Raw genomic sequence first — 15,031 nt, forward strand, 5'->3', positions numbered from 1 at the left:
ACGTGAGATGCCGAGTATCAATCTGGGTCAGCAAGGGAATCGCCCCTCCCAGCTTACTATCTCTCTGACTCTACATTGTTGTTTTTTTCTAATATGTGGAATTTCTGTACCCTAAAATCAAGTTGAAAATTGCACCCCGACTCTTCATCTCTCCCTGATCAGGGCAAAGTGCGGCTGTTACACTGAGTACTGAGAGTTGTGTTCAAATAATGTGTGGGCATGAGCTGTGTGCATTTGGTGGCAATGATTGGTCTCCCCACCCTGCCTGGTAAAGGGTGAGAGAGGATCGAAGAAGGAAACAGGGGCCAGGATGTTGGTGATCTGCTGGATATTAATTAACTTAACAATATTTTAGGCTTCATCTGTGAATTTCCACTTTTGCTCCTCCCAGAGAAGCTTATCATGTCCTTGCTTACATCCCTAATTTAGTTAAAGTTTATCTTTAACTGTTTCATTGTATTTTACCTCTCATTGTCTCAGTTCCCCAAGTCAGTCTTGATTACTTATGAGCCATAACTTTCTCTTAATTCTCAGCTTCATATTTGTACTGCTTTGTAGTTGAAGTGCTGTGTATTTGTACCCACTTTTCTGTTTCTCCTATAGCTTTTTATGTTTTTACTACACAACAGTGTCTATGGTTAATCCAGAAAGACATCAATACTGTGCTCCTAATATTTGGGAGTTGATTGACTCTAAAGTTATCTACTCCTGGGCATAATTGCTTGATCATCATTACTTGACTCATGCTTCGGTTGCTGTAGTTCATAACACCCCAAAAGGGAGGTTCTGCCGTGGGACTTGGATGGACCTGGAGCAAGTGGCAAAACTACCCTGGCATCCATATGGGATATTGTAGAAAGCAGAAATGCATGGTCTTGATTCAAACTGTTACAGCTTAAGAGACAGGAGCCCCATGGGGAAGGACAAGCCGAACTGGCCTGAGGTCTTAGTCTGGGATTTACAGTAAAACCTTGCTTGCTCTCACAGCCCAGAGAATTAAGTGTTAAAATCCTTATTTGCTCTCAAAGCCCAGAGAACTAAGTGTTGGAATCTTTGTTTCTTACTGTGTTTATCCAAACAACTGCAAGTATTGATAAATTATACAACTAGATGAAAAGATAAAAGCAATGTAGATGTCCCTGGGAGACAGAGAGTCTCCTTGGGTGAATCTCCCAATGACAATTTCCTCTGCCATATGTTTATTTGCATAAATGATCAGTCACTCCTATGTCCTTATCTCACGCCCCCTCAGATGTTCTATAAGTATGGTAGCTGTTCTGCATTAAATGGGCCATTTTCACTTACGGTGTGGTTTTCTGTCTCCCAGTCTCTCTGTCTCTGTTGGGAAGGGATCCCCATTTTAGTTTGTGGACTCACAGTGATCAAGTTGCTCCTTATTCCATTCTCCTTTGCACCTATACCAGTCTCCCACTGCTCTTTATCCCTCTCTTCCATCTCCCACAGGCTTTATTCCCCATCCCACAGAGTTAGGGGTAGCAAATACACAGAGATGTGGTTGTTCAATCAAAGGATGTAAAGCCCTTCCCTGAAGAGAAATTTCTAGGACAAAACTTTGACTCAGAAGGAGAGATCAGCTCAAGGGCAGGATTTTCTCTAAGGACATATTTTTTCTTTGCTTAGTTCATATTCATTGAAGCAATCATCTTAAATTGACACTTAATCTTTCTGTTTAATTTGAATGGACACAGTAAAAGATCTATTAAGCTTATAGGGTGTCTCTATTGGGAATATTTCTTATAGCTCCCAGACTACACTCCCCAGGATAGGACAGTCCTTCTTAACCCCAGCAGAATCCTTACCCAGTTACTTATGTTTGGGTCACGACAAAATTTTTTTATGGTGCTTACCTGTCCCTTTTAAATGCCAGGGTAGCTCACAACTATCCTGGGTCCATCCAGTCTCTTGCTTTTTGGGTGCTAAGAAAGAAGAGTAGCTGAGGCTTAAGTCTCATAAATATGACAATGCCCAGGAGTGTATAATATCTGGAATCAAAAAACTCTGAAGTTACAAAAGCATAACATTGTCTTCCTTTGTCTCTACAAAGCTGAGGGCTGGGGGCATGGCCATCCCGATCCTGCGAGCACAATCTTCCCAACTGGGACTGCACTGGTCCTTGTCCAGGAGCAAAAAGGATATTTGTCTAAAGTAAACTGCAGAGGACATTAAGGAAATAGAAAGTCAAAATTTGACTCACAAATACAAAATCCAGAGATCTCTGAAGAATTTGACTTTACAATTCACAGTTTCTGGTTAGGGGAAATGGGTGATTAATGCATAGGAGAAGCAGAGCACCTGGAAGTAAAAGATGAATACTAACAAAATGGAAGTGATTTGGGAGCATTGGTATGGGTGTTACTCAGTAAGCCTAAACTCCTTGTAGCAGAAGAGAAATGATGGACCAATGATAAACGTAAATTGTTTAGAACTCTAATCCAACAAAGGTAAAGGGTTTTGTTTTTTAAACATCTTGCTATCTTAGTTTTGGTTTTTCAGGAGTAAGGACATTTGCTCAGGGTTCAGCTTGGCTGTGCTAGGAGCACATTTACTTAGGGCCAGAGACATAGTACAGTGAGTAAGGATTTAACCATCCAAGCAGTCGACCCAGGTTCCATCCCTGCACCCATATATTCTGTACCAGAGTGATTCCTGAGTGTAAAGCTAAGAGTAAGCCCTGAATATGCCGTTTGTGGCCCCCAAACAAAAATCACACAAAGACACACTTGTATATACACACATATATGCACATACAATTACGAAAGATGCAAAATGGAGAAAGAACAATAGAGTTTCGGTAGCAGGGAAAGATCAAGAATAGGGAATTTTTAAGGACCAGAAATTTGACTCTTTAAATGTTTCACTCTAGAATTTGTCATTGCACATTATTCTCCCCCCCTTCGGTAGAATTTGCCTTTTTTTGTTCTTATTTTTTTTGCCATAGCATACAGTACTCAGTGTTTACTCTTGTGCCTGAGCTCAGGGATCATTTGCAAGAGTCAGGGTAACATTGTGTGTCTAGATATCTTTGGTTCAATGTTTGGTGAAAACTGCAGGATCAGGGGACTTCTCCTTACCCCCGGGACCCATAGTGTGTGACCGACCACTCCAGCATTTGCCTCTCCATGCCTTTTTTTGAGTCCATCCCCCTTGCAGTACGGATTCACCTAGGAGGCAAAATGGTTCTCAGTGCCTAGACTCTGGCTCTTTAAGGCACCTAATGGAAATAAAAGTGATGTCATAAGTGATGTCATAGTTCATTTTCCATCCCTGACACTGACACTGGGGCTGTTGTATACTTGCCAAAGGACAAATAAATTTGCGCCCTATCCTTAAAGGGGGATTCTGAAGGTGGGTTTTGTGGCAGGGTTCGAGCAGCCTCCTGTGAGCACCCCGCGCCTTCCCATTTCCACACTCTGAGCTGAGGGGCCGAGCCAGCTTGGGGGGCACCTTTGCCCTAGTTTTTCACTTGTTCTCTGAAATCCAGGTGTATTCTGAGTTGCGGTGGAGGCTTTAGGGGGATGCAGAGCTTTGGGGGTGCAGTGGAGGCTGTCTCAGGGTTCAGGGGTGGCAGCTGTGAGTGTGTGATCCCGGGGGGCCTCTTTGGCCACGATCGTCTCCAGCTCCAGGATGGGGCAATAGTGTGTGAATGCGAGAATCAGCCGGGTCTTGGCCGTACCAACCCTCCCAGCAGTCCCATGTTTGAACCATCGGCCCTAACCTAGCTTCTTTAGAATCTACAGATTTGAGGGGCAGAGCTTCAGCCCCTCCACTTCATGGCAGGAGATATTTTGCTGGTCATCTTCATTGTCTGCCGTTTTAGCCAGGGTCATGTGGGGTATGTGGGGGGGAAGGGGACCTGCAGGTGGCTGAGGTTTGCCAATGAAAATGTATTTGGGGGGCTATTTTTGATTCTTTGGATTTTTGGGGGGAGTGGGAACACACCCGGAGATGCTTCTGACTTACTCTAGCCTCTAAGCTAAGGAATTATCCCTGGCACTGCTGGGGGCCATATGGGATGCAGAGGATTGATCGGTTCATCTGGTCCAACGCCCAAGTCACATTACTGCCTGTCCAACAATACTGGTGTATCTTTTTCCGGATCATGAATTTTAGGTCCTTCACATCAAGCTGTAAGGCAGACCCGACTCTTCATCTTTCCTTGAGCAGACAACCACTGGAATTGGGATAAATACTGAGGGTAAAGTTTTTTTTTTTTTTTTTTGCTTTTTGGGTTATACCTGGCGATGCATAGGGGTTACTCCTGGTTGTGTACTCAGGAATTACTCCTGGCGGTGCTCAGGGTACCATATGGGATGCTAGGAGTTGAACCTGGGTCGTCTGCATGCAAGGCCAACACCCTACCCGCTGTGCTATCACTCCAGCTCCAAAGGGCTTTTTAATGTTTATTTTTTAAAGAATATTTTTGTGTGTGCGGGGAGGGGGAAGAGCTGTGTTCATGACTCACTCCTAGTATTTTTGGAAGAAATTTATATAGGAAGGGGCGGAGCAAAAGTACAGCAAGTAGGGTGATTGCCTTACACACAGCCAACCCACACTCTGTTTCTTGAATCCCACTGGTCTCCACACCTGCTGGGAGTGAAACCTGAGTGCAGAGCTAGGAATACTCCCTGAGCAATGCTGGTTCTGACTCAAAGAAGAAAAACATGCACACGCACCCACACGGACACATGCACATGCACACAGAAAACGTGTGATCGTAGAAAAAGAGAATAATAATTCATGGAAAACCATGTCAGAAAATCGAAGTTTTAAGGACCTGCTGTTTGTCTATTTAAATGTTTTTCCCTCTTATTTTACACATGAATTCTGTTGGTTTCTTGTGCTTCGAATTTGCCTTTTTGTTGCAGTGTTTTTGGTCATAATCTACAGTGCTCAGGTCTTAACTCCTGACAGTTCATATTATGGTCCCCAGTAAATGCCCTGGTTATTTGAATTATTTTTCTATTCAACCAACTGTTTGCGCAGTTTTCTAATATATTCTTGGGACGGCAGGAGCAAGTGTTGGCCGAGGCTCACGCAGATGTTCCGTTTCAGGGATAGAGTAAATTAGGACCCATAAGGTCTCAGGTCCAGTGCGAGAGAGCAGGGCTGTGTCTCTGACCCAACTGTACCCAGAAGTGATCTTGGTCCCCGGGACAGAGTGCACAGGCGCATGTTCTTGTCCCTGCTGCAGGAGAGTGGCTGAAGCTTTGTCCACTCTATGTCCCTGTGACTTTCCCCATGGCAGAGCCATATCCAGGCTATAGTTCCCAAGGGCCAGCACTGCTGCCAGCTGCAGGGGCGCCAGTACTTGGGAGCACCGGGACTCAGAGTCAGCCCGAGGCTGGACCTGTAGGGATTTTCATGTGCAATTCAGGGAGGAATTCGGGGATCAGAGAGGGCTGTCATTTCCTCTCCTATTGCCTGGGCCCAGGCTCCTATCCTGAAGTGCAGCACAGATGCCAACAAAATTTGCATCCCCAGTGGAGACAGGAGCTTCTGCCATTGTCTCCCTGAGGTGGGATTATGAGGGTGTGGCTGCTCTGAGATCAGGGGTGGGAGGAGGTGCTGCTCTCTGGTGCTCACTGTTCTGACTTCTTCAGGTCTTTGCACAGAGCCTCCTGCTAATTCTCAGCACAACAGTGGCAGGAGAAGATGGTGATGCGGCTTCTGATAAACCGTCTAAAGGTAGGAGTAGAGGGACAGAATGGCATGAGGTAGTGCCAGGAGTGCCCGGGTTTCCTGGGCGATCTCTTTTGAGTTTCTTTTGGATGGATTCCAAGATGAGACTTCCGATCAGACCACGCCATATTTGGCTGTGGGACCGACCCAGCGGTGCATGAGGAATACTCAAAGCTCAGTGCTCAATGATCACTCCTGACATGTCTAGGCAACCAATGGGATGCTGGAGGTCCAAAGATTTTGTCTTGAATGTTCTGTTTTATTTGGGAGTGATAGCACAGCGGTAGGGTGTTTGCCTTGCACGCAGTCAACATGGCCGACCTGAGTTCGATTCCTCCGCCCCTGCCCCTCTTGGAGAGCTCTGCAAGCTACCGAGAGTATCTTGCCCGCACGGCAGAGCCTGGTAAGCTCCCTGTGACGTATTCAATATGCCAAACACAGTAACAACAGTCTCCAATGGAGACGTTACTGGGCCCGCTCGAGCAAATCGATGATCAACAATTTGGGGTGCAGAGCAAAGGATTCTCACAATAAATCCTTGTGCTGTACTCTGGCATTGCCCCTGGCAGTGCTTGTGGGACCATATGGGATGGTGGGAATCGCCAGTCCTACACACTGTTCCCGGAGCAGCTGTCCTGTTACGCCAACCTGCTGCTTCATTTTCTTTTGCATTGTTTTTGTACTCAGCCATCCTCTTTACTCTGTTCTCTGGATTCACAACTGATGGGCATCAGAATGCCCTGTGGTGTGCTGGCCACATTTGCATACTGTCAACTACAGTGACTTGGACCTCAGGACTTATTTTTCCCCTGTTTTGTCCTTCCTGCTCTGGACGCCTTCTCAGTCATACAGTCTTATATTCACATAAAGTTATGTGTGGATTTCTGGGCATGCGCTGATCCCAAGGAGAAAGAGCCAAGGATCTCTGAGGCCAGTAGAGATGTTGGGGTGAAGAACCTTCTCCTTCTTTGTAAGGGATTTGGGGTGGTCTTGAGCAGTGTGTTCTTACAGGCACACATGCCATGCACCACTCTGAGTAGTTGTCTATATGGACTGTAGTTCTTAGTCCTAGTAGTCATGAGCTGTGGGGGTGCAGCGGTGAGCGTGCAGTCGTTTTTGCTGCACCCAGGGATGGTCTTTTGAATCGTGCAAGTCTGCGGTCAGGTGATCCTCTCTACAGTGCTCACTGGACCAGTGGTGCTCGAATTGGACCTTGGGTTACCAGGAAAGGCAGATATATCCAAGAACTTTCCGTATAACATCCTCCCACTTTCAAAGATCCAGCTGCCTTATGTGATTTCTGGGGCCCATCAGCCATGCATCTGCATGGAGGCTGGTTCATTCGAAGGGGAGAGGACTAGCGACAATATAGGACCCTGGGTCCTGGCCTCACAGTAGTGGGAATGAGACTAAGGTAGACTCTAACTGCCACCCTCCCTGTGTGCTGACTCAGGACGCAGTGACCTTCCACGACGTGGCTGTGAACTTCACCCCGGAGGAATGGTCATGCCTGGCGGCCTCTCAGCAGAAGCTCTACAGGGACGTGATGCTGGAGACCTACCAGCATCTGCAGGCTGTAGGTGAGAGCAGTGTGGAGCCAACCCAGTCTGGACAGACCTGCTTGCACTCCCTGGGTTTGGGCTGCAGCTGTGTGTCCAACAGTAGCTGTGACTGACGGGCTGGTATGTTGAACAGCCATGAGGTGTTTGTTCCCTCCCTGGTTTTTTTTAGGGTTCACCTGTGGATACTCAGGGCTTACTCTCAGCTCTGTCCTTAGGAATCAGTCTTGTGGAGTAGCAGGACCCTGTGGGGTGATTCAGATCAACCCGTTTCGACTGTGTCCGTGGGAAGATCCCTATCTGCCCAGTTATTGCTCAGGTCCCTTTAAATAGTTCCATCCATTGGTGAATCAATTTGCTTTGTGTACTACACAAACTTCCGTGTGTTTAATTGGCTTTGTTGTTGCCTTTGTTTAGGGAGCACAGTCCACAGTTCTCCTGGCTCTGTGCTAAACGATGACTCCTAAGAGTGCTCAGAAACCGGGATACCATGGACTGAAACCTCTTGGCAATTTAAAACATTGGTGCATGACTCCCAATACTTTTGCACCAGGCACTCAAATCAGACGGTTTTTACTTCCTCTTTTTTCCTTAGGTATTAGGAAAAAAAAATCAGGATCATGGCCTGATTCTTTTCATTATTACAGTCACATAATAGTAATAATGATTATTATTATTATAGTAATTATTATAGTAATTATAATAATAGTAATAATTATTATTATGTAATAATAATAATAACGTAACGGCCAGAATCCAGAGATTATCACACCCTTTACGACATCTTAACATCTCATTCCTACTTTGGACAAACTGGCAGGCTACCGAATGTAACCTGCCCACATGGCAGAGTCTGGCAAACTCCCCGTGGAGTACCCAATATGCCAAATACCAATAATAATGAAGGGTCTCATTCTCCTATCTCTGAAAGAGCCTTGAATATGGGACTTCTTTTTAAATCTCAGGGCTAGGACGAAGGAGACGTTACTGGGGCCTGCTCGAGGCAATCGACGAATAACAGGATGGTTGTGATTGTGATTGTGATTAGGGATTATTCCTGCCTGTGTATTCAGGATCTACACCTGGCCTTGCTCCAAGACTTTATGGGCTGCCTGTGATCAAACCCACATGTGTGTGCAGCGCTTCTGTCCTATGTGCTGTACTATCTCTCCCACCACTGGGGCTTTGATATCTCTTCTCTCAACTCATCTGACACTGCCGTATTTCAGTGCTTGGAGATACTTCTAATGGTTCTTGTGAGACTTCAGCAGGACTCAGGCTTTGCTCCTGGACTCTGCACTCAGGGATCACTCCTGGCTGGCGTGAAGGACCCTAGGGGATGTCGGGTATTGCAACTGGATTGGCTGTGAGAAACTCCTGCTGTGCTCTCTTTCTGGATACATTTTTAGCTTAAAAAATAAGGGTCTCTTGCCACCTTTGGCCATTTCCAGATTTATTAAGCACTTAGTTTTACTGAAATTCTTGATGAGTTCATTAGGGGCTCAGGAAACTCCATGTGGTGTTAGGCCTAGACAGACAGTATGGTTAGGAAAGTGATTTTCTTCCAAGCAATGCACCTGGGTTAAATCCCCGGCATCCCATGTCATCCCCAAGAACCAGCAGTGCTGATTTCAGAATACAGAGTCAGGAGTCGTCCTTGAGCATTGCCAGGTTAGACCCCAAACAAGACAAAAAACAACAACATACTGTGCTGATCAACACCCTGTCGGCCATACACAAGGCCTGGTCTATTGTATTTGTGGTATTTTCTTGGGTCTTACCTCTCGAATAACTAGAAATATGTGGCATTTTGGAAATGGACATTGTGTTCATGTCTTTATATCAGGAAACACGGGGATTTACCTGTCACCTTTTCCTTGTCACTTATCCATGCCTCTGTCTCTGTTGTGGCAGGGCACACTGGGATGAAGCCTGCGGTGATCTCCTGGCTGGAAGGAGGATCCCTGAGGTCGGGGAGGAGAAACTTGTGTTTAGGTGAGTGTCTGAGGACCCTTCCTGGCTCAGGCCCTGTGCAGTGTATGGGTGCCCTGAGCATGTATGAAACACGCTGCTGAGGCTGGGGCCTTGGGCTCCTGGATCCATGGGTCTGTGCCGCACTTACACTCCTCTTCATTCCCATCGTATGTCTGTCCAGAATGACTCTGTACATTGCTTCCATGGCTTTCGAATAAGTAAGACCATAACAGAGCTAGTTTGTATCTGAACGATAGTACAGCAGGGAGTGTCTTGCAATGCATGAAAGTGACCTGTTCAATAACCTGGTTCCCCGAACATCAACAGGTCTGCTCAAAAACTAAAACAAAACCTAGTGTAGAATTGCAAAGATCCTTACCGTTTTCCATTAACCTAATCTTTTCTTTAGTGTAGGATTTTATGGACTTTGAATACCACAGAGATGTACTCCAATGACATGGCATCATTTTGCTACATTTTTGACAATTGCTTTAACTGCATGTTGTGTTCAGTTTCAGAGCTGAAACCACGGATTCAAGATTTGGCATTACAGCACTTTGATTTGGGAATGGGGTCTGCAAGTACGAGTGAGTTGGTAAGATTTTTAATTCGGAATAAATTATTATGCCAGCGGGAGTGGACCAAATATGTGATTGTTAGGGTGGAGGGCTGTGAATGGCAGGGAGGAATTCCAAAGCCTGATCCTTGGGGTAGAGGACCCTTAGCTTTACTAGGTGCTGAAATCAACCATGTATAAAAATGCTGTGAGTTTTCATTTGCTTGACAGTTATAGTCATTTAAAAAGCAAATTTGTGGGCCCTGGAGATAGTGCAGTGAGAAATATACTTGCTTTGCACAGGGATGCATGAGCGTTACCCAGCACTCCTTATAGACACCGTAGACACACAGAACTGATCCTAGATACTGCATGGTGTGCCCCTCCGCCCACCCAACCCCCAATAAATAGAAACTACAAAACATTAAGAACAAAAAACTTTGTTGATCCTGAAAGCAATCACTTGTGGTGAGAGCTTTGCAATAGCAACGTGGTCTGTCTCAGCTGTGTGAGGATGCAGCGTTATCTTCACCCCTTCATCACAGATTCCACTCTGAGCTTTAATCAAACCCACTGTGGTTGTATTTCATTTTCTCTTGAAATGGATGCATCAGTTTTCTATAGAAAGAATTATTTCCAGTTGTATTCCTTCATTAAGTTAAAGGTGGGGGGAAGTCACAGAATTTTATGAATCTGCTTCCATCAATTTTGTGCGTCGAACTTACATTTACACGAAGTTATTCTATAATAAGACAATCCTTACGTAGGTAATTACATTTGTGTGGTGCATATGTTAGAAACCTCACCTGGGGCTGGAGCAATAACACAGCAGGCAGGGCATTTGCCTTGCACGCGGCCAACCCGGGTTCGATTCCCTGCATCCCATATGGTCCCCTGAGCACTGCCAGGAGTAACTCCTTAGTGCAGAGCAAGGAGTAACCTCTGTGCCTCACCAGGTGTGACCCCCACAAAAAAGAAACCACATCTGAAGGCTCAGTTTTTTGACAGGAAGACTCGGTGAATAAGTTAATAATTGGAATCCTTCTCTGCTCTTCCTACAGGGAAGCAACCAACCCAAGTGGAATATCTCTGATTCTGCACTCTATGACAATATCTCTAGTGAGCAATCCTGCATTCAACCCCATGAGGATGCCAAGATGTGTGGGATGTCTTCTGAGGGTGATCAGAATGGCGAGAGCTACCTCACTCTGAAGAAGCCCTCCCTTGGAAAAAGTTCCTTGGAGTGTGGTGTTCTCAGTTCACAGTCACAAAATCCCCCAGTCTGGCAGCCACTAGGGAAAGAAGCACTGTTTATAGTGAGTCCCTCACAGAGACAAACTCTCAATCACAGTCACTGTGAACAGAACCCATCTAAGTGTAAGGAATGTGGCGGAGCCTCCCCATGTTCTCAGCACTGTGGTATTCCCTTAGAAAACTACAGTGGACAGCATCCCCGGAAAAGTGAGCACCGAGAACAAAGTGTGAGTCAAGGGTTACTCCATCATGACCATATGAATATAAATTCAGGAATGAAACCTTATGCGTGTGAAGCATGTGGGAAGGCCTTCAATCAATCATCACATCTTATTAGACATAGGAGAATTCATACAGGAGAGAAATCTCATAAATGTCAGACATGTGGGAAGGCCTTTATTCAGCCCTCAGATCTTAATAGACATATGAAAACGCATAGTGGAGAGAAGCATTATATATGTCAGACATGTGGGAAGGCCTTTAATCAGCCCTCAGATCTTAATAGACATATGGATATTCATAGTGGAGAGAAACCTCATAAATGTCAGACATGTGGGAAGGCCTTTATTCACACCTCATCTCTTTATAGACATAAGAATACGCATAGTGGAAAGAAGACTTATATATGTCAGGAGTGTGGAAAGGCCTTTGCTGGAGCCTCAAAACTTACTGTACATCGGAGAATTCACAGTGGAGAGAAACCGTATATATGTAAGGAATGTGGGAAGACCTTTGCTAAAGCCTCAAGACTTAGTGAACATAGGATAATTCACACTGGAGAGAAACCGTATATATGTAAGGAATGTGGGAAGTCCTTTGCTACATCCTCAGAACTTACTGTACATAGGAAAATTCACACTGGAGAGAAACCATATTTATGTAAGGAATGTGGAAAGGCCTTTGCTGCAGCCTCAAAACTTACTGTACATAGGAGAATTCACACTGGAGAGAAACCGTATATATGTAAGGAATGTGGGAAGGCCTTTGCTGCAGCCTCAAGACTTACTGTACATAGGAGAATTCACACTGGAGAGAAACCGTATATATGTAAGGAATGTGGGAAGGCCTTTGCTAAAGCCTCAAGACTTAGTGAACATTGGAGAAATCACACTGGAGAGAAACCGTATATATGTAAGGAATGTGGGAAGGCCTTTGCTAAAGCCTCAAAACTTACTGTACATAGGAGAATTCACACTGGAGAGAAACCGTATATATGTAAGGAATGTGGGAAGGCCTTTGCTGCAGCCTCAAGACTTACTGTACATAGGAGAATTCACACTGGAGAGAAACCATATATATGTAAGGAATGTGGGAAGGCCTTTTCTGAAGCCTCAAGACTTACTGAACATAGGAGAATTCACACTGGAGAGAAACCGTATATATGTAAGGAATGTGGGAAGGCCTTTGCTGCAGCCTCAAGACTTACTGTACATAGGAGAATTCACACTGGAGAGAAACCATATATATGTAAGGAATGTGGGAAGGCCTTTTCTGAAGCCTCAAGTCTTACTGTATATAGGAGAATTCACACTGGAGAGAAACCGTATATATGTAAGGAATGTGGGAAGGCCTATGCTAAAGCCTCAAGACTTACTGAACATAGGAGAATTCACACTGGAGAGAAACCATATATCTGCAAAGAATGTGGGAAGGCCTTCTGTAAATCTCAGTACCTTCGGAATCATAGCAGAATTCACAGTGGAGAGAAATCTCATCAGTGTCAGATGTGGAATGGCATTCACGTTGTCCTCTTCCCTTACTATACACATGAGAATTCATACTTGAGAGAAGCCTTATATATGTGTGGAGTGTGGAAACACCTTTACTACATCCTCGCAATTGACTGTACATAGGAGAATTCACACTGGAGAGAAAAGGTATATATAAGGAATGTGGGAAGGCCTTTGCTGTGACCTCATTAATTAATGTATATAGGAGAATTCACATTGGATAGAAACCATATATATGTAAGGAATGTGGAAAGGCCTTTGCTGGAGCCTCAGACTTATTGAACATAGGCACATTCACGCTGGAGAAACAGGCTTGAGCACCCTGCAGCTCCTAGTTTGGGAACTTGAGCGGCAGGACACGCCAGCTTGTAGGGCGTTTTTGTGCTTGTTTTTTCAAAACTTGTTCTGCATATCTAGGTATTAGGGAATGTGGAGCTTTTGAGGGTTGCATTGGGGGCTGTTCTGTGGCGGAGGTGTCATGGGTGAGGGTGCGTTATGCTGAGGGTCCCTGCAGCCAAGACCACATCCAGGTCGAAGATGGCACATGAACTTTGGGCCTTGGTGTGAGGGACCTGCAGAGAGTGGTGGTCTTGGCCATCTCATACCTCCCTACTCAGGACTGCGCAGGGCCCTTTTTGGAGCCTTTGGACTGGAGATAACACTTATCAAACCTCCAGATATGTTTACGGGAAGCCCCGAAAGGAAAGGGACACTTTTGTGGTCATTTTTATTGGCTCCTGTGCTGGGGTTGGGACTTTGGGGTGTGTCTGCACAAGTGAGAGGGTTTTGCCTCTGAAAATTTACTGTTTGTATGATTTATTTATTTTGTTTTCTGCTTTTTGAGTTACAGCCAGCGATGCACATGGGGTTACTCCTGGCTTATGCACTCAGGAATTACTCCTGTCTGTGCTCAGGCGAACGTATTGTTGCCAGGATTCAAACCCGGGTTTTTCACGTGCAAGGCAAACATCCTACCTGTTCTGCTATCACTGCTGCTTAATGGCTATGATCCCAAAAATTCAGAGACAAATCTCAAAACCCAGCGGCTCTTGGCAGAAATGAGTCTGGACCCTGCAGTAGGTTACTAACCCCGGGCCACCCCAGAGGGAAGTGGTGCTGTCCCTCCACCTGCTCCCTCTTGGCGGCTCGCTGGCCACCATCCTCCAGAGGCCAGTGGAAAGTCACATTTGGGCCTGCAGTGATGAGATATGTGGAGTTTCACAGGATGGGGGGATGGGGGTGGAGGTGGCCCTTTCCTCCATGACCCAGCAATAGCTTAGATCATGCCCACGAACCGCCTCTCTGGCTCCTGCAGCAACACTTCCCGCAGATTTTCTCTTTTTGTCGGCTTGTTTGGACTGTGAGAATCATGTCCTCCACCTGTTTAGCCATTCAATTGCATTCCATTCAATGTTGGACTAATCCTCATTGTGCATTTTGTTTGATTTCAGAACTCAAATCACAGGTTCGCTGTAAAAAACTACGCATGCTGAAGGTTGTGTGTTCGTGGGCTCTCTGAACGGCTCTATCTCACCGCCCACATTCGGTGCCCTAGAGCCGCTGTGTGTGGCCTGCATTGGGACGGCTGTTAGCCAAGGGCAGATGAAGGAAGAGATGAGGGCCAGACTGGTTGATCTTTGTAGCAGTTTATTACAAGGAAGTTTATCCCATAGAAGAAATTTATGTTATGGAGGGCCTAGATTCTCTCAAGCACAAGTTCTCCTTGCTAGTCTCTTGGTAGTCCATCTTTCAGCCCTGCTCTCTCCTTCTCCAGCTCCCCTCTAGTCTGGGCTGACACTCCACCCAGTCAGGTAGCCAAATCAACATAAGAAAGCCCTTCCTGACTGCTCAAGGGCAAGATACTTCTTAAGGTGTTTTTCTCTTTTCCTCAGTCCAATAAACTATCAACTATTCCTGAGGTTATGCAAGAAGGACAGAACAGTGTTATCCTACAGTTCAGTATGTGAAATTACAGCAATTTCATTTGGGAACAGGGGTATTGCATACAAGTGTGCTGTAAGATTCTCTTGTTGAAACTAAATATTATGCTATTGGAGTGCTCAGTGGACCAAGCATGTGACTTGAAAGGTAGGGTCTGACTCCATTCCCACAACCATATCTATGGTCTCAGCACCATAGGAAAAATATCAGAGCCTAATACTGGGACTAGAGGGTCTTTAAACTCAGTGGGGGCTGAAATCTGGAAATTTATTTCATTTTATTCTTTTTTTAAGTTTTCATTAAAGTGCCAGAATTTT

The 15,031-nt window shown here is 45.4% G+C and overlaps 1 protein-coding gene across 1 annotated transcript; it reads left to right on the forward strand.

The window, feature by feature from the left end:
* Nucleotides 1-11,387: 11,387 nt before the first annotated feature.
* On the forward strand, nucleotides 11,388-12,706 carry LOC130021992 (zinc finger protein 420-like; the record flags this gene model as incomplete). The annotated part of the gene is given in 2 exon segments (XM_056112721.1): nucleotides 11,388-12,644; nucleotides 12,647-12,706. Coding segments are annotated over 2 exon segments (1,317 nt in total), but the record flags the coding sequence as incomplete, so codon positions are not given.
* Nucleotides 12,707-15,031: the final 2,325 nt, after the last annotated feature.

Source organism: Sorex fumeus, unplaced genomic scaffold (genome assembly GCF_029834395.1).
Source record: "Sorex fumeus unplaced genomic scaffold, SorFum_2.1 ptg000019l, whole genome shotgun sequence".
Classification (NCBI taxonomy): domain Eukaryota; kingdom Metazoa; phylum Chordata; class Mammalia; order Eulipotyphla; family Soricidae; genus Sorex; species Sorex fumeus.